General features: G+C 40.0%; 1 protein-coding gene and 1 pseudogene across 1 annotated transcript; one reads left to right on the top strand and one right to left on the bottom strand.

Annotated features, from left to right (window-relative positions):
* The first annotated feature begins 3,666 nt into the window (after positions 1 to 3,666).
* LOC112317594 (tripartite motif-containing protein 5-like) lies at positions 3,667 to 14,129 on the top strand (annotated as a pseudogene).
* Positions 14,130 to 16,184: 2,055 nt separating this feature from the next.
* On the bottom strand, positions 16,185 to 20,907 carry LOC112317595 (olfactory receptor 52H1). The gene is made up of 2 exons (XM_024574679.3): positions 20,846 to 20,907; positions 16,185 to 18,743 (listed from the first exon to the last, which is right to left on the bottom strand). Exon 2 carries the CDS (start codon positions 18,705 to 18,707, stop codon positions 17,751 to 17,753), a length of 957 nt encoding a protein of 318 aa, XP_024430447.2. The 5' UTR covers positions 18,708 to 18,743; positions 20,846 to 20,907; the 3' UTR covers positions 16,185 to 17,750.
* Positions 20,908 to 22,501: the final 1,594 nt, after the last annotated feature.

Below are 22,501 nucleotides of genomic sequence, written 5' to 3'. Positions count from 1 at the left end.
TAACCAGCGGCACCTACAGGTTAGAGGGAGATGAAGCCCTGTGCTGGCTAGGTAGTGCCTGGATCAGCGTTGTAGCCCACACCCCAAATCTCTGCCTTCGGTGAGAGTCCAACCGCCTTCCACTCCTCCTGCAGGAGATGGATCGCCTTCATGGTCTATGCACTTCTCAAACTTGTGCTTCTGTCTCGCGTCCTGGGGCAAGTTCTGTAAGTCTTTTAAATTCTGTGCAGGACTCCCTGTGCCCTACACCCTTAGGGTTCTCCTGGGTATAAGCCTTGTTCGTTTTGAAGGCAGAGGTTTTGTAGGCTCAGCGTTCTGTCATAGGTCCCTGGATTAGGCAGGCTGATATGGGGCACAAACCCATAGGTCCTCGAGGATGGTCCAGGCAGTTGTGATAGCCTTGCAGCACTGATACCACTCATGTTTCCCTATCTAGCATCTCCCTGCTTGCTCTGGAGACCTGGAGTCACTGCTCAGGTTGTGGGGGATCAACCTCCACCTGTGAGCACTCAAGCTCCTCTGCACTTTCCTCTTCTGTGTCCAACAGGTGATTTGACCTTAGGTCCTTGTAGCCACACTATAAAAATAAATTCTGCAGCCCCAAGGCAAAATGCATATTCTTCTCCTTTCTTCTCTATAGGCTTTTGTTGTGTCTCAGGATTGGTTGGATCTTGAATGGAATGACAAATAATTGAAAGTTCCTTCCTCATGCTTAAGTCACAAATAGGAGTAGACATTATTTAATATCTACCTCTGATGCAATGCCTACTTCTGATCTTGCTGTTCAACAGAACCTGATCTGGACCACAGTGTCTGCAGCCAGGGGCCAACCCCATGAGGCTTTGGGCTGTTTTCAGTATCTGGACATCTGCTATAATACACTTCTGGTTCTCCTTCAGCCTCATTCCTTATCAGGTTCCCTTCATGTGTGATGAACGTGGCACCAGTGGACAGTGTCAGTAGATCTAAATTCATCTTCATACAGCCTTTATAACATTTCCCTTCCTAGCACAGAGCTAAAATAAAACTAATTCTCTCATACTGCACATATGTCTTTTATCATCAATTTTGGCAACCATCAAGACATAAATATCTACTGAGATGTTTTTCTTTCTTTTCTTATTGCTTCCTAATCCCATTCACTTGGAGCTCCTGAGAGAACTCCTGAGCCTAGACTGGGGCCACAAGGCCATGTTGAGTCCAGGTGGGAGAATGAGCATCACTGTGCTACCACTCTGATACCCTCTCTGACTGACTATCAGCATCATTTCCAATTTAGATCATCATTCCCCTTTATGCAACCTGATAAGATATAAACTTCCAGGTCACTTAGCTGAGCTAGGGATACAGGACAGGAAACTGGGCATGTCAACAATGGCTGCCTCAGGTGAGCTCTCAGTGATGGTCTTCACAGTACTATAATAGAAGGTCCTTTATTCCTGTTCTCTCAGCCTTTTAATAAGCCAGATATGTGTGAAACCACCTTAGGTTATGTAAGCCCAGAGCTACAGTGTACTATTTGCCTTGTGAAAGTTCATAAGCACAGCATCCAAGAGTCTAAAGAAGACAGTGTTGCTTGTAAAAGTCACCCTTTCCTTAAGAAAAATTAAGTCTTAGCTCATTAACTTGAGGTTGAGTTCTATAGGAAGTCCTTAAATGCACTTTCCACATCAGGCTATTTTGTTATTAATCATATGGCTTTATGAAGCTGACTTTCCACCTTATTGTAGCCTCATAAGTTTCTCAGAAAGCACAACCAAAACCAAATACCCAACTTATTAGAAGAGTAAGCCAATATTACCTCTGCAGGAAGAAAGAGCCTCATGTTGACTCCTTGTTCCCAGATACCTAATCTAACTGCCATCTCTTCCTCTTACCTCATCCTATGTCTTACTCTCTTCCCTGCTCTCTATTTGCTTCATTACCTGTTGAAAAAGCTCTCATCTTCTCTCCCATGGGCAATCGTGCATGCATCTGAGTCATCTTCCCATTTCCACAGTGGATCCATCTAATACACCACCACCCAAGTGCAAAGCTAATTATGTCCCTCCTCTCTCTGAGGGCAAAATGTGGATAATTTCTTTTGCTCTTGGAAAAGAGCCCCTAAATGTCACGTAACTGGGAAGTGCTATATATCATGGTCACTGTGGGCTTATGGGATTCCAAAGGGCTCGCGGTTTTCTACACACCAGCTGCACCGTGATATGTCTTTCATGAACAGGTCATTTCCTTACCTAGTACATTTTTCCTCACACGTATGCCATATTTCCTTCCTCTCCTTCACTTTCAGTTCAACCCATATGTTTTCAAGGTGGAATTGCTGGACAACTGAGATTGTCTGCCCCCATTATTAGATTTCCCAACAGCATGCACACCTCTCTAGTAGTGTTTCTCACATCAGCTTGTGTGTACGTGCGTATATATATAGGTAATCCGGCTAATTATTTAATTTACTGTTACTTGCCAGGTGAAATTTAGGGTCATAGTGGTTTAATCTCTCTGTTTAGACTCATCTTTTTGTTTGTGGGTATTAGTTTAATTGTTAGCATGTAATTTATAGTCATTAAAAATTAGTTGAATAATCTTACCTGATATTTTGATACTTTGTTCCCAGTACTGGTATTCATTTCACCTGTGTTCTTATTTCCCCAGGTATGTGACTTGTGTGATCCAATGAGTATATTTATACTATCTCCCTCCCTATCATCCACATACACACACACCTTTGGGCTCCTATTGATGCTCTGGTGTATTTCCAGGCAAACATGAAATTTTATCATTTATCAACATGAGACTTCTCAGAACCTTCTAAGTTACCTGTTTTGCCTTTGATTTACTCACTAAGGTAGGAATAGACCTCTGAAGGGGACCCTGAATACATTAGGCTCATCGTCACTCTGTGTATTGAAGATAAATAATCTTTGTAGTCACTCACAGTCTCTACATACTCATCTGATAAAGGGTTCGCTCTTGCCAATACAAGAACACATTATCACATATTTTTTCCTGATAATAAGAGAAGTCATTTGAAAATACAGCAAATGATGGCAATGGTTACACTGTAAATAAGCAGTCAGAGCAGGTCTTTCTGATAAATGAACACGTAAGGAGAGAGTTAACTGGAGGTTGAGAGTGAGTCCTACTTACACCAGGGGCAGCATTGCATGCTGAGAGAGGAGTGGCTATAAAAGCCCGGACACATAGGGGGTTTGGTGCTTTTATCATTGAGGATGTGTTTTGCACCAAAACACATGTGTCTTGGCATCACATGGATGTGTTTTTGCATTGAGGATGGGAAAGAAGTGGGTGAGATGTTGGGTCACACAAGGATCTTGGTAGAAAGGGCTCATATCATCCTTCTGTTGTGTAAAAGTAAAGGATAGTAATAACCATTGCATAGATAAAAATGAAATTTGTCATGTCAGATGAACTAAAAGTATTTAAAATTGTGTGAATTGTCCTTTTTACCAGGTCATCAAGCTCCTTTCCTTGTCTCTCTACCTTTTCTTTTTTGTCCTTCAGTATTGTTCTTGCCCTGTGCTTAATTTATACAGAGTTAGCATAATTTATTCTTACCTTTCTCACTCTGCCCCCTTTAACCTTTCCAATCTGGCAATAATCTGTGACTCAGAGCAGCCTAAGATCAGGACACATGGGAGCAGGGGAATGGCTGTGATGGCTTCAGGAATCCTGGTGAACACAGAGGAGAAGGTGACCTGCCCTATGTGCCTGGAGCTCCTGACAGAACCTCTGATCCTGGACTGTAGGCAGAGTTTCTGCCAAGCCTGCATCACTGCAAACAAGAGGTCCAAGGTCAATGAAGAAGGAGAGAGCAGCTGCCCTGTGTACCAAAGCCATTACCAACCTGCAAACCTGTGGCCTAATTGGTATGTGGCCAACATAGTGGAGACACTTAGGGAGGGCAAGTTGAGCTCAGAGGAAGAGCAAAAGAGAAATCTCTCTGAGCACATGGAGAGAAACTCCTGCTCTTCTGTAAGGAGGATGGGAAGTTCATTTGCTGGCTTTGTGAGAGGTCTCAAGATCACCGAGATCACCACACTTTCCTCATAGAGGAGGTTGCCGGGTGACAGACCAGGATGGAGAAAAGACAGGGCAGAAAACAGTACTTGATGGGAAATCTCTACTTTTGTTACAGAATGGACCCATTTGGGGGCCAAGATACTGTTACTGAAACAAAGCCCTTCCCCCCACCTCCCAGGGTCTTTCTGTTCTAGGTTCGTCCTTGCCCACTGCCAGTATAAACTGTGACTCTCAATGCCAGAGTTTGGTGAAAAGGAAAGGAACTCTTAATTCAAAAGTTAAACAGGTTTAGAGTAATGGCAGAATGTCACCCTTAAATTTCAAAATCACTTTAAAGTACCCACAAACACACACAGTCCTGCCTTCCCCCCTGTTCCCAGTGAGACCAGCCTCAGAACATGCCAATCAGAAGTACCATCCTCCAGAAGAAAGAAACAGAAGTCCACAGCATCATCGGCTGTCTCACTGCTGTCTCCAGTTCTTAATCCAAAACCATGTGACACCTCCTCATGGCCCACCAGGGAGAGTCCTTTCATCCCTTTTCCCCGCCATGGTCTCCCATTGTTCTCCCCCAACCCACATGGTGGTCTGCCTTTAGTTTAAATCCCAGCCTGGAACCTCCTCCATGACCCCACTTTCCACTCCCCACAATTGGCTACACCTGCTAGCACTCCCATATTCTCTGCCTTTCTTGGCTGCCGTAGTTATTTCGGGCGGGCGTGTCCTTGTGGAGTGGAGCAAACCATCTCCAAGCTCCTGCACGGGCACTGTAACTGGGGGAGCTGCCTCCCAGTTACAATATGGGTTAAAGTCATGCATACCTTTTTGGCTCCACTCACACTGGGAGACCAGTCTGCTGTTTCTGATATCCAAAACAACCATTTCTGCATATAGGTAGGAAGCTTGCCTGCCATTATTAATATGCAAAATAACTCTCAATCCTTGTGTTGCTGCTTTCCCCAGCCCCCAAGCTAGACTACTTTGATCACATTTCTTCCTATGCTCACCTTCCCAGGCCCAAAGGACATTTCTGTGCATTCCACATGACTACAAAATGAGCAGACTCAAACAAGAAGTAGATATTTTTATAGCTTGTGCTAACAGGTGGAGGTTTGGTGCCGAAGCAGAGCTGTCATTGCACCTTTTGGACAGGAGGGGTAAGTGGGCAGCTGGGTGGATTGATGCCTAAATTCTTTCCTTACTATAGTATCAGGTTTCTTCTAGGACAAAGAGAATCAGTCTTCTCCCGACATGGGAATGGTGGCTTCTATCCCATGAGTCTTAAAGAACACATTCACCACATCAGGCTTCCTTCAAGTCACAGATTCTAACTGCTGTTTCACAGTTACTTTAAACTTCAGTCTCTTCAGAGACCAGCCAGATTTTTCTCCCTTTGTTCTCTATTCTGTTGCTGAGAAAGACCACAGCTAGATTCTTGTGTGGCTCCTTCCTCACAGGAAAAGCTACAGGTTGCTCTGGACAGGCTGAGAGCTGAGCAGCTGAAAGCTGAGAAGTTGGGCGCTGACATCAGAGAAGAGAGGACTTCCTGGGAGGTAGGAGGAGACTCCCTGAGAGAGTTAGAGAAGAATCGCTTAGCACCTTGGGTGTTAGTAGCAAGGAGCTCTTTTCCTTCTATTACCTGACAGTCGGTAAGTACAGTCACTTATTAGGCATTCCTTATCCTTTTTCTATAGGGGTGGGACTGAAATAGAACCTGTCAAAAATTAACACAGATATTTGTAGGTTATGATTCTCAGAGAGACTCTCTGGTGAGAATGGCTAGTGACTTCTGTGTTCATTTCTGTCATTATTTTAGACCTTGCACTCTTCTATGGGAATACAATTTTCAATGGTTCATAGCTCTGTCCCCCGGTGCTCAGCTAGCTGAGGGTGGGGATGGGGGTCAGGAGTAATGCAGGGAAACATGGTTGTTCTGGGCAGCTGTGTGAAAGCTGAGCCACATCGGGTGTCCTATCTTATTTAGGGTTGGCTTCAATAATGTGGACTTGAGGCCTTTATTTTGGAATATGATGAGGAAAGTAATAGGAAAAAGTAGCCTCCCCAAGAATTGTTCTCCTGCTTCTATCTCCCTTCCCTGTGAGAACTTCCAAATCAAACACTTCTTCTTCTGGCTTCCGATCTCTGCCTAACAGCCTAGTCCCCCACTCTTTCTCATTCCTGAAGAATCAAATACAAATGAGATCCAAAGTGTCCAGGACTGTTTTAAAAAACTGAGAGGCTTTCTGGACACTGAAGAGCAGAAGGAGCTGCAAAAGCTGGTGAAGGAGGAGGGAGATATTCTCCATGACCTGGAACAGTCTGAGAGGGAGCTGGTCCAGCCTGAGAGTGAGCTGGTCCAGCAGAGCCAGGTGTTGAGAGATCTCATCTCAGAGCTGGAGCATCGGCTGCAGGGATCAACGGTAAAGATGCTGCAGGTAAGAGTTGGGAAGAAACCCCAGCATATGAACTTGAGGAAAATGAAGACTAAGTTTCCTGCTGTGCTGTGTGGCTGTGCTGTTTCTGCTGGTGACACTGAGGTTCCCATGGTCTTGCAGTGACCTTTTCCTGCATCTATTTCAGAGGTTATAGGAATAATTGAATGCATGAATAACAAGGGAAAAACTTTTTTTATTAATGTGTCAATTGTAGTGCAAAAATTTGACTTTGGAGAGAAGATTCATTGTTTCTAATTATATTCTATAGGCCCCTATATCTGTGATCTACCCTAGAACAGTTTTCAGATACCTCCTCATGTTCCAAGAGTTTTGGTTTTGTTTTTTCCTCAGAGAATGAATTGAGATTTTTCTCATCTGTATTTTTTGAATAAGCAATTATGAAAGATTGGTATTATTTATTCCTTAATAATTCAGTAGCTTCACCAGTGAAACCATCTCACTCTGGGCCTTTCTTTTTTGGAAAGTTTTAAAATATAATATACCATACTAAGTTTTCTTAAGTTTTTTAACATTTCTTGAGTCGGATTTTGATAATGTACATCTTTGTAGAAATTTGTCCATTGTAAGTTGTCAGATTTGTAAACATGAAATTAGTCATTATAATCCTTTAGAATCTCTTTGATTACTTTTTAATAGAATTTATTTATTTTTAGGCAGAGGGGAAGGGAGAAAGAGAGGAAGAGAAATATCTACGTGATTGCCTCTCATGCGCCCCCTACTGGGGACCTGGCCTGCAACCCAGGCTTGTGCCCTGATCTGGGAATTGAACAGGCAACCCTTTAATTTGCAGACCGGCGCTCAATCCACTGAGCCACACCAGCCAGGGCAGAATCTCTTTCATTTTTACAGTACTTATAGTAATGTCCCCTTTTATTTCTTATGAGGTGATTTTGTTCTTGTTATGTTTGGTTAATTTTATTGATGTTTTCCAAGAATAAACTGAATAGTTTTATTAATTTATCTATTTTTAACCTTCCTATATCATTGATTTCTGCTCTTAATTACATTGTTTCCTTGTGCTAGTGTATATGCACATTTATACATGAGTGTGCATATGCATGTGGGTGTATTGTATTTAATTTGCTGTTATTTTTCTAGTTTCTTAAAGTGAGAATTTAGACCATTGACTTGACACAATCTTTCCTGTATCATTTTTAATGATATAAATACATTGTTTTTGCTATTTTCTATACTTCTGTATTATTTACTTGTTATTTTGATTCTATCTAACTTATTTTCAAATTTGTTTTGTGATTTTTTTTGTTGTTCAACTCTTGGTATCTTTGAAACTAATGTGTAATTACAAACACAGGGTGATTTATACTTCTTCTGAATATTTTAAATTTAATTCCTTTCTAATCAAAAGCATATATTTTATTATTTCACTTATAAAATGTATTGACACTTGCTTTATAACCTAAAATGTTGTATATACAAAAAGCTTTATATAAATTTGAAAAGAATTTGTATTGTGCATTCATTGTGTGAAATGGTCTATAGATGCCATTATAATTTTTTTTCTTCCTCTGAAGACCTTTTTACATTTCTTGTAAAACTTTTTCCTATCTGGGAACCTCCTTGTGTCTCCTTCAATTCTAAATGATAGCTTTGCTGTCTAGAGTAATCTAGGTTGTAGGTCCTTACTTTTCATCACTGAACTAATGCCAATCCCTTCTGGCTTGAAAAATTTGCATTGAGAAATAAGCTGATAATATTATGGGAAACTTTATAGGTAACCAACTGCTTTTACCTTGCTGTTTTTAAGATTCTCTCTCTGCATTCCTCCTTTCTCACTTGGACTTTTTTATGCTTTCTATGTAATTCATTATGGGTCCTCTCTCTTTCTAGAAGTTCTCACTGAGATCATCTATTCTTTCCCTGAGTTCAGTGAGCGTTCTTAAAACAACTGTTTAGAATTCTGCATCTGGCTTCCATTTTGTTTAGTTATTTTTCTGAAGTATTTTCCTGATCTTTCATTTGGGATATGTTTCTTTGTCTTCTCATTTTGGCTGCCTCCCTATGTTTATTTCTATGTATTAGGTACATCTGCCATATCTTCCAGTCTTGTCTGAGTGGCCTTATGTAGTAGGGTCCTTTGCCATTTTTGTGTTCACATGAGCGCAGTGCTGTAGGGGTGTCCCTAGTGTGGGTTGTGTAGTTCTCCTGCCTTAATTGCTGTTGGTACATCTGAGTCTGGGATTGACTCTCAGGCTGAGTGACTGAGGAATGGCATTGACTCCAGTGAAGAAGCTGACTCCATGGAGTGGGATTCACTTTAGTGGGCTCATGTGCCTGCTGTGTCCACCCTTTGGGTGTGTCATTTGTGGCCCTAATTGGGTGGTACTCTGGTCAGTCTGAAGCTGGACACCAGGTGTATTCATTCTAGGGCTTCTTTGGAGGGGCTCTGGTGTGAACCATGGTTAGCTACTTCCTTTGTCTGTCAGAGCACCACCTATTAGAAGCAACAAAGTGATCTGTGGTTGGTGGTTCCTGTGCTGGATTTGGGAATGCTAGGCTGTTAACCAAGGTCAGCTGCCACTACTGCCACCCTGGGGCCACTTAGCAAAAGAGAAAGGGCACACTGAGACTAGCCACTGCTTGTTTAGGGTTTGTGGACCTTTGAGAGATTTTAGGAAAGTTCAGTTTAGATTCAGTCATAGGCTTGAATAGGGTGTGGTGGAGTCTCAGAGAATCATCAGGATGGGGCATGAGTGGTGTTAGCCTGGTTAATGGAATCAGATTTGCCCCTGGCCTGTGCTGCTGGCTGTGTATGGACAGGGCTCCATAAGAGAACCATGGCACCTGCCAGCACTTTAGTCCTTGGGAGAGTTGCCCCACCAGCCCTCTACCTGCAGCCAGATAATTCAGTTTTTCCTCATAAGTCTCTGGTGCTTTGCCAGCTTCTGTCTCCTCTCTGGAACTTAGGACGAGTGCTTGTGAGGGAGTGACTCTGTGCCAGGGCCCTTTAAGAAGATGCCAGGTTTTTCAGTAGCCCTCCATCTCACCTGGACTGAGTCCGTGCTGGTTTTCACAGCCAGATGTTGTGGGGACTCCTCTTCCCAGCACTGGCAGTCAGTCCTGGCTGAGGAGCTGGATGTGGTGCTGGGACTTTGCGTCTATTAGGAGGTACCTCTGCATCCAATATATTCCTACTATTTCTTACCCTCCACAGAAATGTATATTACCACCCAGTTTTTTTGTCTGAGCCCCTCCTACCAATTTGGAGCTGGCTTCTTCTTTACATCTTTAGTTATAGGAGTTCTGTTTAGTTCCTTTTCATGTGGTTTTCAAGGGTGGCTACTCTTTAATTTAATTATATTTTTCATATGTGTGTGGAAGAAGACAATCCAAGCTCTTTCCTACTCCACCATTTTGACTGGAATTCTATATTTTTTCTTTTGCCATATTTGTATCTTTGAATCTAAAATATCCCTTGTAATTATACAAAAATCTCTAGTACAAAAATCTCTGCCTTTTAATTGGTGGTCTAAGACAATAACATTTAATGCAATTGTTGATGTAGCTCTATTTAATTTACATTGTATTATTTGCTTCTATATGTTGTCAGCAATTTTCATTGTTCTTTTTCTCATTGACAAGCTTTTTTTGAGTTCAACAGTTATTTTTAGTATAAAAATTTAACTTTTACTATTTCCTATTTTTGTGGTGCTTGCTCTTCTAAATACTACATGCATTCTACTTTATCATGGTCTATTTCAGATTAATACAAAATTAATTCCAGTAAAATGTGGATACTTGCCTCCAACATTGCTTTCTACATTACAGCAACAACACGGTGATGCTTTGATATGGGCACTTGATCCAACGCAGGCCAGTGCCATGCAGGCCTCAGAATTATTTGATATAACTGGGAAGACCAGTTCTCTTTTTCTCAGGAATTTTTGGAAGGAGATTCAATTCATATTTTCTTCATGAACAGAGGAGAAAGTCAATACAGAAAGCATAAATAGAATTTGGAGAATGACATAGACCAAATACTTGATCTTCAATGTATTGAAGCCCAATGTTTGAGCTTCAAAATTAAGCTTTGATTAAAATTAAAACTCTCCCTCAAATTCTTTTTCTCTACTTCATCCACTTTTGTTTTTTGTCATACTGCCACAAAGCGCTAATACAAAGAACAAAGCAATTGTGTGTGTGTGTGTGTGTGTGTGTGAACCCAGCAGTTTGCCTAGTTTATGGTGTCATGGAAGAAGTTAGTCTGAGATAGAGAAGACCAAATATATTGGTACATATGTGTTCAAAGAAATATATCTGTGATAATAAAAAAGTTCAGATAAAAAAATTCAGATAACTAACAACTGTTAACAACGTGGACTAAAATGGCTCCGTAGAGAATGAGATGCAGGTAAATGTTGTAGTGTTTAGGACAGTGACTGAGGAGATATTGGTAATATGAACAAAGGGGTACAAGGGAGGGAGGAGCAATTTGTTTGGTGAAGAATAAGGTACATATGAAGCATCCAAAGGTACTAGTTCCTGTAGTTTCTTTACTAGGGAATATATTAACCTGCATTTAAGAGACAAAACTGAGTAAAAATAAAACTTGGAAATAAATTGCACATGTTGAATTTCAGGAGTGGATGTGGCCAATTATAGATAGTGTATAAAATGAGCAGAGACTTGAGAAAAGCCTACATGAATACATTTGTTTGCTTGTATCTTCAGTACAAGTGTTGTAAACTGCTTGAGGAATACTGTATCTACTCATCTTTCATTCTCCCAATTATGGCCTAGTGCTTGACAAGTAATCGTACATCACTTTATATTCATATTGAATAAATGAACAAGCCATGACTTATTCAAATTATCTCATGACAGCCTTATGAACATAGGTAAAATATCATGGGACTCATGTTTTCCTCTTAAATATACTTCATGTCCAGGTAGTAGAAGCTTCATGCTGTGGTTCCACAAGGTGAAAGTTTTTTCTACCTTTTAGGAAACCTGAAAACTTCACATGAGTCTTCTTGAATGATTGACTTAGATCTTGTCTTTACTCTTTGGATTTCACTTTGGGACCATATTTGGGACTAGAGATGTGAGGAAGCTTATTACTTCCTTCACTGGTGTTTTCTCTTTTCTCCCTAGGAAGTGAATGGCATCATGGAAGTTATGTGTGGGAGACCAGAGATGGTCTTTTGTGCTGTGACAAGAGGTTTAAAGCCATTAAAGTTATCTGGTGGATAATTAGAATAAAATATTGCTCAGGGCAGGAAAATTTGGGTGTAGTTTTATCTTAAATTTCTGTTCACATATAATGGTTTAAGTGTTCTCTAACTATTGCAACCAGTTTCTGGTTTCTCTAACTATGGACCAGTTTGTGTAGTGGGGAATTTAGGTTGGGAGGAGGGAGTTGCAGAGTTTGGGTCAGCAGCTGTTAGGGATGAGATGTTGCAGTGTCAGATCCATGTGAATTCATGAATTTTATTCACCCAGCATGCCTGTATCTAAGTCAGGTTCCCATATTTCATAGCTGCTTGATCTATTGTGGGTTGCTTGTGTCTTCTTTACCTGCCAAGCACTCAGAATTGGAGAGGACTATTTCATATTTAAATTTCTCCTTTGGAAATAGAAGAAACCAGGTCCCTTCCATACAGCTCTCTTTATTTTTAAAAAAACAGACTTCAATCACAAAGAATGTTTTGTCTCTGGTGCAAACAATTGGTTCCTCTTGACCATGCACTTTTTAAGCAAGAATGAAAGGGCAGCATCCTTGTGTCTCAATTTGCACACCTACATGGCTGCAAGAAGCTTTTGAAACACACAGAATTCTGACTATTCATTATGTATAGAATTAGCATGCTATACATAATGTCTTCTTTTCCCAGTGTTACTCTATCTTCCCAGAGAACCTAAATCTCAGATGTTGTCCTGAGGTCCTCCCTAGTTTAGAGCAGACTTTAAAGTCTTGACCCCTCCAAACAGGATTCCCCCACTTGATATACCTCAAACAAGTAGGAGCTAGGTTCTGCAACCTCACTTTCATGTAATATCTCTCCATATCCATTCTGACTTTCCTCACATTATTTTGGAACCAAAGTTTTCTTTAAAAAAATTATTTCATATAATCTTATATGATTCCAAGAGGTGAGAGAGGTGGAGGTTAGTTTTCATTTTGGAAGGAATAAACTGTGCTTCTGCAAGGTCAAGTAAGATCACACACTTTGTACTGTAAAGTTAGACATGAGCATTTTCCTTTGGCTCCAAGGTCAGGAATCTACTCTCTCCTTTCTCAGGAGTCCATGGAAGGAGGCTCAAGTGCTTAATGGTGTGAATAGACAAAATCAGTAGTTGTGGAGAGACAAAATTCAGAGGTTTGGGGATCTTTTTTGTCATCTCTAGGAGTAAGACTTCCACTCTCAAGAAATCAAAAACTATCTCCAAGGAAGAAAGGATAGTATTCCAAGCTCCTGACCTGAGTGAGATGCTGCAAGTGTTTAATGGTGAGGAATGCCAGAGCTGGTGGGTGGCTGTGGGGGTCTGGTGATGGTGGGATTGAAAGAGGGAGGAGGGTTCAGTTTCTAGGTGTGGATAGAGGAGACAAAGGAGGATGGACATCATGTGCTGATGATATGTCATAGTGAGGAGTGACCAGCTGTCTTGTTCACATCTCTACATCAGGGGAACGAGTGGTAGTTCCTGATGGAACTACCTCCCCATGTACTACCTCACAGAGACCCCAGTTGTTCCCCTGATGTAGACAGTAAGTAGATTGTGGTGCTGACTCCTTTGCTTATATTTATTATTATGAACTTTTACCATTTCAGAGCTGACAGATGTGTACCAATATCAGGGTAAATATCATAAAGCCGCTGTCCTCATCATCTTTCAGAATTTTGTGTTTTTATTGTCTGTGATTTTGAGACCTATAATTCCTTTCCAACACCACATACATATATGCTTCACCAGTGTTATACCTATTACCAAGAACAGAACTAATTCTTCCCAGTTTCCACTCATATTATTCTCAAGATCCCACTGCAATGTCACAAATAAAGACACATCATACCCCTCACCCAACCCAGTACTATTTCTACAGTTCACATTACCCTGGACCTCCTGACCCCCCGCAAGGACAAATGAAATGTTACTATTTCTGTGGACCTGAGACAAGTGACACATGAGTCCCATTTCGATACAAATGAGAATACTTCTGCTGTAATTGGTGTACCAGTTATCACATCAGGGAAACATTACTGGGAGGTAGATATATCAGAGAAACAGACTTGGTACTTGGGGGTATGTGGTTAAAAACACTCTGATACCTCTAGTGATTAACCTAAACAATGCCTCTGGGTTATGGGATTAGAAAATCAGTTCAAATATAATGCTTTTGTAGAATTTTCCTCCTCTGATCCCTTGGAATTAACCCTCAGTGTGACTGTCCTTCCCTGTCATGTTGGGGTTTTCCTAGACTATGATGCTGGCACTGTCTCATTTTATATTGTCACAAACCTTGAGTTTCTCATGTATAAATTTTCTTCATGTTCATTTTCTCAGAAATTTGATCCATATTTCAATGCCATGACATGTAAGATCCGTATGACACTGTGTTCTCCAAGCTCTTAAATCTTACACCCTCATTCACTTCTTTATAGCACCTCTGGCCTTGGGTGCACCTAACACACCGAGCTGATCTGCACTATTCTCCCTACTTTTAATTGCTACCTCCTTTTTTTCATGTCAACATCCTTCATTTAACAAAAAAGTTTACAATTTGCCTTGTGTCTAGTATATTTTTCCCAATGTCGTGTTTGTATTAGTAAAGAAACTTAATTCACTATTTTTATCATCCCAGAGAAAATGACTAATGTATCATAAAAAAAGACCTGTATAGAGGTGACATCTACACCAAATTTACAATTTCATGTCCTGTGCACTGAGAATAAAAAGGAAAGCTCTTCAACTTCTTTTGTATATTATTCAAGGTCTTGTATAGGAAACATTCAGTACAAATGAGTTCTCAGTGACGTGTCAGTTCAACCATGATGTTCCTTCTTCATCAAGGACTGAAGGAAACAGTATCATAAATAATAGGTACCAAGTAGAACGTTTGTGTTCACGGTGTCTGAGTTCAAGTCCAATCTCTCCCAACTCATGCAGTGTAACTTTGAATAAGATACTTGAATGCTGGCTTTGTTTACTAAAAATTGTCCTCGTATAAAAAACATACCACCATTGGGATCATTATCAAAAATAATGTCATTAAGTATAAAATGTGTCTAAACCTAATAAACAGTTTCTTTACTAATTATTGAGAAATATAAGCTGCATCAGTGTCACATGAAACAGGTTTGTGCCTTCAGGGGCATGAGGGTGGTTTTTACTGAAGTCTGGTGTTTCAGATGCCAGATCCTCTGTGCTGCCGTCCAGATTATGGCAGCTCTGCCTGTGACAGATGAGTGTGTGTATGTGTGACACTGAGAATTTTATTGTAATTCTGGTTTGCTACATATTAGCCTCCATCAAATAATCTCCTTCAATAAATTCTATGGGATTCAGTTTCTCATCAGGAAAACTAACAAAATTTGCCTAAGGCATTGTGAAAATTAAACAACAGAATATTTTCAGTAACTTCTGTCATTTTTTAGCACACAAGGAGTAATCAAATATGCTATCCAGTTTTGGCTCATGTCTCATTTGGACTGAAATACATAATTTTAAAAATGCTACTAGTTTATTTTCAACATTATTACTCTTGCTTTAAGAAATAAAATCACTTGAAAGAATTACAATTTTCTTTAAATTTTAGCAATTGTAAAATAAATGTTTTTACTATCTCTAGCTAACAAGTCTTTATTTCCCATTTTTCTGGAGTAATTCTATTTCACTAAAATTGAATTTATATGTTAGCTCTGCTTTAAAACCTTATTATTCATAGTGACACAATGAATCAGAAGTACCATTGTGGGGTTTCTTAACAATGGTGCAGGGAAGTGTTTTGTTGTCCAGGTGAGCCCTACATATTTAGTGAGTTGAAAGTTCTCAGAAACAAAGAGAAAAGCCCATTCTCCTTCCAATGACATAGAAGGGCAATATGTTCATTCAGGACTTGGTGGGATTGCAATGTATTTCTGCATTTTTATTTTCAACTCTTCCCTAATAAATTCAGAGCTAGAAAAAATGTGCTTTTTGGACAAGTGTTGTTTCTCAGTCCTGATCGTCTCTAGGGATTCCCAACTTCCTCACTTTGGATGACATTTAATGAGACAAAGGATTCCAACCTGGAAATTTCCAGTACCTCTGTGTATATGCACAGGTTTATACCTTAGCACTCATTCATGGAAAGTGGGAAAAATTATTCTCTAAAATTTTTACCTCTGCCTTCCTGCCACCTCATTGCTATTATGACTGAAGCTCTGACTCTCCAGAAATAATCTGCGCTCTTGAATTATGGACAAATGACTCTCCAAGGACATTCATGTCTTCACATTCACTAGAATACCCAATTCAGAATGAAGCACTCAGTTACAAAGAAAGACCTGAACTTTTACATGCAACAGAAGAGGTCTTCACATTTTAAAAAAGTTTTTAAATTGTTCAATTAGAGGTGTCCCCATTCCCGCCTCATTAGCCTCCCCTTGCCCTACCCACCCCCACCTCCCACATTCAATCTCCCCAACCCCCGTTGTCTCTGTCCATGGGTCCTTTATACCTGTTCCTTGACTGGACCCTTCTTTCTCCCGTTATCTTCCCTCTTCCCCCCTGGTCACTGTCAGTTTGTTCTTTATTTCCATGTCTTTGGTTCTATTTTGCTCACTTGTTTGCTTTGTTTAGGTTCCACTAATAGGTGAGATCATTTGGTATTTGTCTTTCACCACCTGGCTTATTTCACTTACATAATACTCTCCAGTTCCATGCATGCTGTCGTGAAGGATATGAGCTCTTTCTGCTGCATAGAATTCCATTGTGTAAATGTACCACAGTTTTTTGATCAGTCATTTACTGATGGGCACTCAGGTTGTGTCCAGCACTTGGCTATTGTAAATTGCTCTTCTGTGAACATTAGGGTGCATAGGTTCTTTTGAATTTGTGTTTCAGCATTCTTAGGGTATACTCTGCCATGGAATTGCCAGGTCCAAGGCACTAACATTTTTAGATTTTTTATGGAATTCCATACTGTTTTCCACAGTGGCTGCACCAATCTGTACTCCCACCAACAGTGCACTAAGGTTCCCTATTCTCCACATCCTTGCTAACATTTGTTTGTTGATTTGTTTATGATGTCCATTCTCACTGGTATGAAGTGGTATCTCATTGTTGTTTGAATTTGCATCTTTCTGATGGCTAGTGATGCTGAGCATCCTTTCATATGTGTCTGGGCCTTCTGGAGGATTGAATGTGGAAGGTGGGGGGTGAGCGTGGTGGGGATGAGTAATGGAGGGAATTGGGGACAGCTATAATTGAACAACAACAAAAAAAGATGCAAAAGGAAGAGCACTTTTTAATGGAGGAAGTTAGTGAGTTTTCAGGTTAGTGTTAGAGTAATTAAGTTTGAAAATTTTATGAGCCATTTAAGTGAGTAGATATCTAAAAAGCAATTGGATGAAGAACTCAGAATTACATAAACCTAGTTTTAGATCTTGTATCTACTACTTGTCTTTCAGTAATCTTTTAAGTCTCCGTTTTCTCATCTGTGAAATGAATTAACTAATATTGCCTTTTCATAATTATTTTAATCAAAAATATTAATACTCATAAAATACAACCAAAGATAGTAAAACTTTCTTTGGAGATGCAATTGAAAATAGATGCAAAAGATAATCAACTCTATGTAATCAGAGATGGGTAGGAAACAAGTAACCAAGTAAAGGATGCAGGAGAAGGAATTAGTAATGTATAGAATCAGGACTGAAGTGTGAAGGAGTGAGTTTGATAGTTGTAGTACAGAGAACTTAATTAAAGAGGAAAGACAATTTTCCTTTAACTCGGAAACTGAGAAACACAGGGATGAGTTGCATGTTAGGAAATATCTCAAAATCAGCATTATGAAAAATGTGAACCGTAGTCTTCTATACCCATCATCACCTTCATATAAATGGAAAGAAAACTAAACCCAAAAAACCCTTGATTTTCTATAAGTCTCAAAGATTTTCTTTCTCCTCTCTTCTGTTTCTATTTTGCACATGGGTAAAACTCTAAAATATCAAATTAATAGGAGTTACAGCTTCATTTTTATGCCTTTCTGTGTTATATAAAATTCCACCTAATGTTACCTAAATCTCCCCTTCAGTCGCCCTCCCCACTCATATTTCTCTTCAAAGAAAAAAGGAGAATAAATTTGTCCTGAATCTGCTTGGTCTTCACTCCATAAACAACAGGATTGAGAGCAGGAGGAACAGCCACATAGAGATTGGCAAGTAGGATTAGCATGTTTCGAGGGACACTGTGCCCAAAGCGATGAGCAAGGATGGAGAAGAAGGCAGGTGTATAAAACATGAGGATAACACAGACATGAGAGCCACAGGTGCTGAGGGCCTTTTGGCGGGCACCCTGGGATGAGAGGTGAAAGACAGCACGGAGGATTAAAGTATAGGAAACAGCAATAAAGATCACATCCGAGATGACAGTCATGAGAGGCACAGCAAACCCATACCAGATGTTGATGGAGATGTCAGCAGAGGAAAGCCGAGCAACCCCTATATGCTCACAGTATGTGTGTGGGATGATACGTGTCCTGCAGAAGGGTAAGCGTTTCAGCAGAAAAACATCTGGCAGGATAACAGAGAAGCTCCTCACAACAATGCTCACCACAAGCTTGATGATCACCTGCGGAGTCAGGATGACGGTGTATCTCAAGGGGAAGCAGATGGCCACATAGCGATCAAATGCCATGACCAGCAGAATGGCTGAGTCCACCACAAAGCTGAAGTGGAGGAAGAACATCTGGGTGAGACAACCAGAGAAGGTTATTTCCTGGGAGCCAAGCCAGAGGTTACTGAGCAGTTTGGGCACTGTGGCAGTGGACAAGACAAGGTCTGTGGTAGCCAGCATCGACAGGAAGAAGAACATGGGTTCATGGAGGCTGTGCTCAACTGCAATGAGGTAGAGGAGGATGCAATTGCCCACAATAGCCACAACATAGATGACACAAAAGGGAATCCCAATCCATACGTGGAATTTCTCCAGGCCAGGTATTCCCACAAGGATAAAGGAACTGGGGTTGTAACAGCTCAGGTTATACATGATCTCTTCAGTACGGGATCCACTGGCTTTTGAGCCCTGAGGACAAATCAGCTGTCAGAATGGACTATGAAAGACAACAACTCCACTCTGGTACTGGGCATGGTTGAAGACTGCAACTGCCACATTCAGGGTGCCTGCATGCAAATCACCTCCTGCCCCCTAGATGACCTGGCACCTGTAGAATTGGCCCATGATTGCCCCTTTTATTTGCTATTAGCCCTTCACTTCCATATATATTATATATTTCTAAATAAACCATAAGAAAAGGTAATTTTTGTAAGTAAGCAATTTCATGTGATTAAACCTAAATAACTGTGTTCCTATCTTAATGCAAATTATGTAGAATAGACCCAGAATCAAATTTTAAAAATATGCATGAAGAGAAGAAAGATTAGAAATATTAAATAGGGAGTAACAGACCTTTACAGAGAACATACTATATTTCAGACAATGGATTTGATAAAATAAGGTGAGGAGTTTCAATAAAGCTGTAGAAAAAATAATGAAAAGGGAAGGAAAATTAAAGGACAGATTCTAGTGCTGTGGGTGGTATGGGAGCTTTTTACACACGGTATTAAAATACAGTTCAGATTAGGATAGATGCTTACTGGTGCGTGAATTTAATAAGAGAATGTATCTACTAGAAAATGCTCAGGGACAAGAGAGCAGCATTCCTCTGACTCAGGCAGAGAGTGGTGAGCTCAGAGGATGATTTATGGCTTCAGGGGCAACGCCCTCAACCTTGGAGGATCTCTGTTTCCTAACATTAGTAGGGAAGATAGCTCTACCCATTAGTCACACTGGCAACGTCCCTATAACAGATATTAGCCAATGTGACTTGGTTTAGGCAAAGTCAAGCAGAGCAGATTCTCACCTCAGAGATAAAATAAAGAATAACAAAGATGTTGGGCCCCAATGTTTTCATTTGTAGTCTCTAGGACTTGGAACCCATCTTTGGGAATGTCCAGATTTGCAGTAAACAGAACCTGCCTTTGGAGGTGCCTTTTGCATTGAAAATATCCTTTGAGATTTAACTCTATTGTGTGATCTATTTTATAAGTACTTTGGGAAAGAGAATCAGTAATGGAGATACCAGGAGTGAAGCAATGAAGAAGCCCAGCACAACCTGAGCCATCCTGAGACCGTTTTCGGAGAGATTTACTTTATAGCCTCGTCAACATATTTACAAAGCCATTCAAAAAGCCTTTAAGAAAAGAAAGTAGATTTTTGTGGATAAGCCAAAACAGCTCTATATTACTACATTTGGCAAGAACCTGTAGTTCTGTACATAAGAGGAAAAGACTGGATTGAGACATAGCATTTGTGATATCTTTGCCAGAACCCCAGAGTTTAACAGAGTGAGATTCTCATTTAGAAAATGCTTCTGGCATTGCCAGAGTCCTTAGTTAGCCAGAGTGGAGCATCTAGGAGGAATGTAACTAGCTGCCCATGTCCAGAGGCAGTCCTCACCCACCCCCACTTCTTTCCCCACATTCGTAAGAATGTGTAGTTTGTTATATCTCCAGGCTTGATGAAGACTAAACTCCTACAGGCACTGCGCTTGTTAGAATAATAATAACAGTTAATGAAATCCTCCCTAAAATGATTGTGACATCATCTCCTGTGGCATGAAAATCAGATAGATTGAGAAAGTCCAAAAATGTCTCTGTAATTTAGGCTATATTGCAACCCCATCTCTTGGAGCACAGACTCACTGTCTCCTGACAAGAAGCTCATTTCCTCTGAGTCGCTGAGAATAAATTTAAAGGGGAGAAAAATAAACCACTAATTATTAAAACTACAAAGAGGGTGTCAAAGGAAAACATCCTGCTGCCTCAGGCACAACCTGTCCTGACCTCAGTTCCTTTACCCCAAAAGCTCTTCTTTTCTGTTGAATTCCCTGCTACAGTAATGATCACTTTAGTTGGCCCACACCTGAAATCAGCAGCTTTCTGCCAGGATCTGTCAGCTTACTATGGAATCGATGCTGTCAGAAGGGCTCCTTCTACTAGAGTCACATTTTCAAGGGCACAGACCCGACTTGGCCAACGGATAAATGCAAGGCTACCTTATTTACTAAATCATAGTACCAGTGTAGGGCTTTCCTCTTCCCTGATTGACTGTAGTTCTTAACTCACCAGATGTCTTCTGTCTCTTGCTTTATAGGAATAGTGGGAATTATCTATTTAAAGGAAGCAAATACAATTTTAGGCTGGGAGAAGTTCTGTAAGAGGTGGAATAAAAATATTTATGTAGTTTCTTGTATTCCTAGGAGATAGATCATATGGGCTCCTCCATTTCCAATTCCCTGACAAGAGATGAAATCAACCACATTAATTCCTTTCCCTTGAGATGGAATGACCTTGGTGGTTTTTTAGTAGGCTGTGGCTATTGGGTCCCAGGGAGATTCAGTCTAGACAATTCAGACAGACAGTCGAGACAAATTCTCAGAGGCTTAAGTATGTCTTTGAATTTGAGGTAGTTTTTGATTATTCTGTTTGTATAAACTTGCACCAATACTGAAAAATGCACTTAAAAATTTCTAGTCATGATATTGGAAAGTAAGACCTTCAAGTTTACTTCAAAAATTTCTTAGCCATTTTTTACACTTTGCATTTCCATGCAAGTTTTACATGCATTTCTCAGTTTACACACACAGGACACAAGTTTTTATTTTGTTTGCATTGAATCAATATATTACTATGGAAATACTTGATATGTTTATAATACTGCACATTTATATTATAAATATATGCCTACATCAATGTCATCTTTTAATTTTCTTAATAATTTGTTAAAACACTACCTTGAAAAAAATATATGCCTCCATATATTTATTGCAACATTATTTACAATAGCCAAGATATGGAAAAAAACTGAGATTCTTTCAGTGGCTAAATTTAATGGGTAGCTGAGAGGTGGCAGTAGGTCTCAGGGTTCCTTGGGTGTCCCAAGGGCTGGCATGTCCCAAGCCCAGTACTGGTGGTAGTAGGCCTTGTCACACAGCTTGACCCTATCTACTGGCACCCATGCCTATCAGAGTCAGCTATCAGCCATGGAACACCTTGTATCTCCTAACGGGTAGCCCAGGGCCAGTGATGGGCAGTGCTTAACATTGATCTGCAACAGAATCTCTTGAGGCCCTAGAAACAACACGCTAAGTGGCTGGCTTCAGACCACCATAGAGCATTACCTGATTAGCTCCACAAGTCACAAAATAGAAGGAATAACATACATTTAAATGGGATTCCAGAAAGAGAAGCAAAGGAAACTATATATATATATAACTATAATATAAAATATGTGATATATAACTATATATATTTTTCATGTATATGAAAAATATTTAAAGTGATATTAGCCAAAACAGTTTTAATTTTATTTTTTTACATTTTTAAAATAAAATTATCCTTAATTATAGTCTAGCCAGAACAACAAAATGTGGTAGAGAAATATATGAATGATTAAACAATAATAGCAAAGGAGGCTAAAAAACACATATTTAAGAACAAAAATATGCAGGCATTGTTTTAAAATACCACATGTTAAAGAAAATCTTATATTGAAGCTGTTTTCTAACAGATATTGTAAGAAGAAAATAATGGCATGCTGACCCAAATAGAAAACAACAATTACAAAGTTCCCAAAACAAGAAAAAAACATTGTAGAGAAGTGTCTTGGGCTTGAAGCTACATAGGAGCTGATGCCAACCCTACCATTTAACTATCTGTATGAACTTTCACATTTTGAGTCCCAATTTTCTTATGTATAAAATTAGAATAACACCTTGCCTT

This window comes from Desmodus rotundus, chromosome 5 (genome assembly GCF_022682495.2).
Source record: "Desmodus rotundus isolate HL8 chromosome 5, HLdesRot8A.1, whole genome shotgun sequence".
NCBI lineage: Eukaryota > Metazoa > Chordata > Mammalia > Chiroptera > Phyllostomidae > Desmodus > Desmodus rotundus.
Note: the sequence above shows the minus strand (reverse complement) of the source record. Positions and strands in the feature narration are given on the sequence as shown.

Bases quoted from the DNA above. Each gene is read 5' to 3' on its own strand.
- LOC112317595 (XM_024574679.3), bottom strand. From the start codon at position 18,707: ATGTATAACCTGAGCTGTTACAACCCCAGTTCCTTTATCCTTGTGGGA.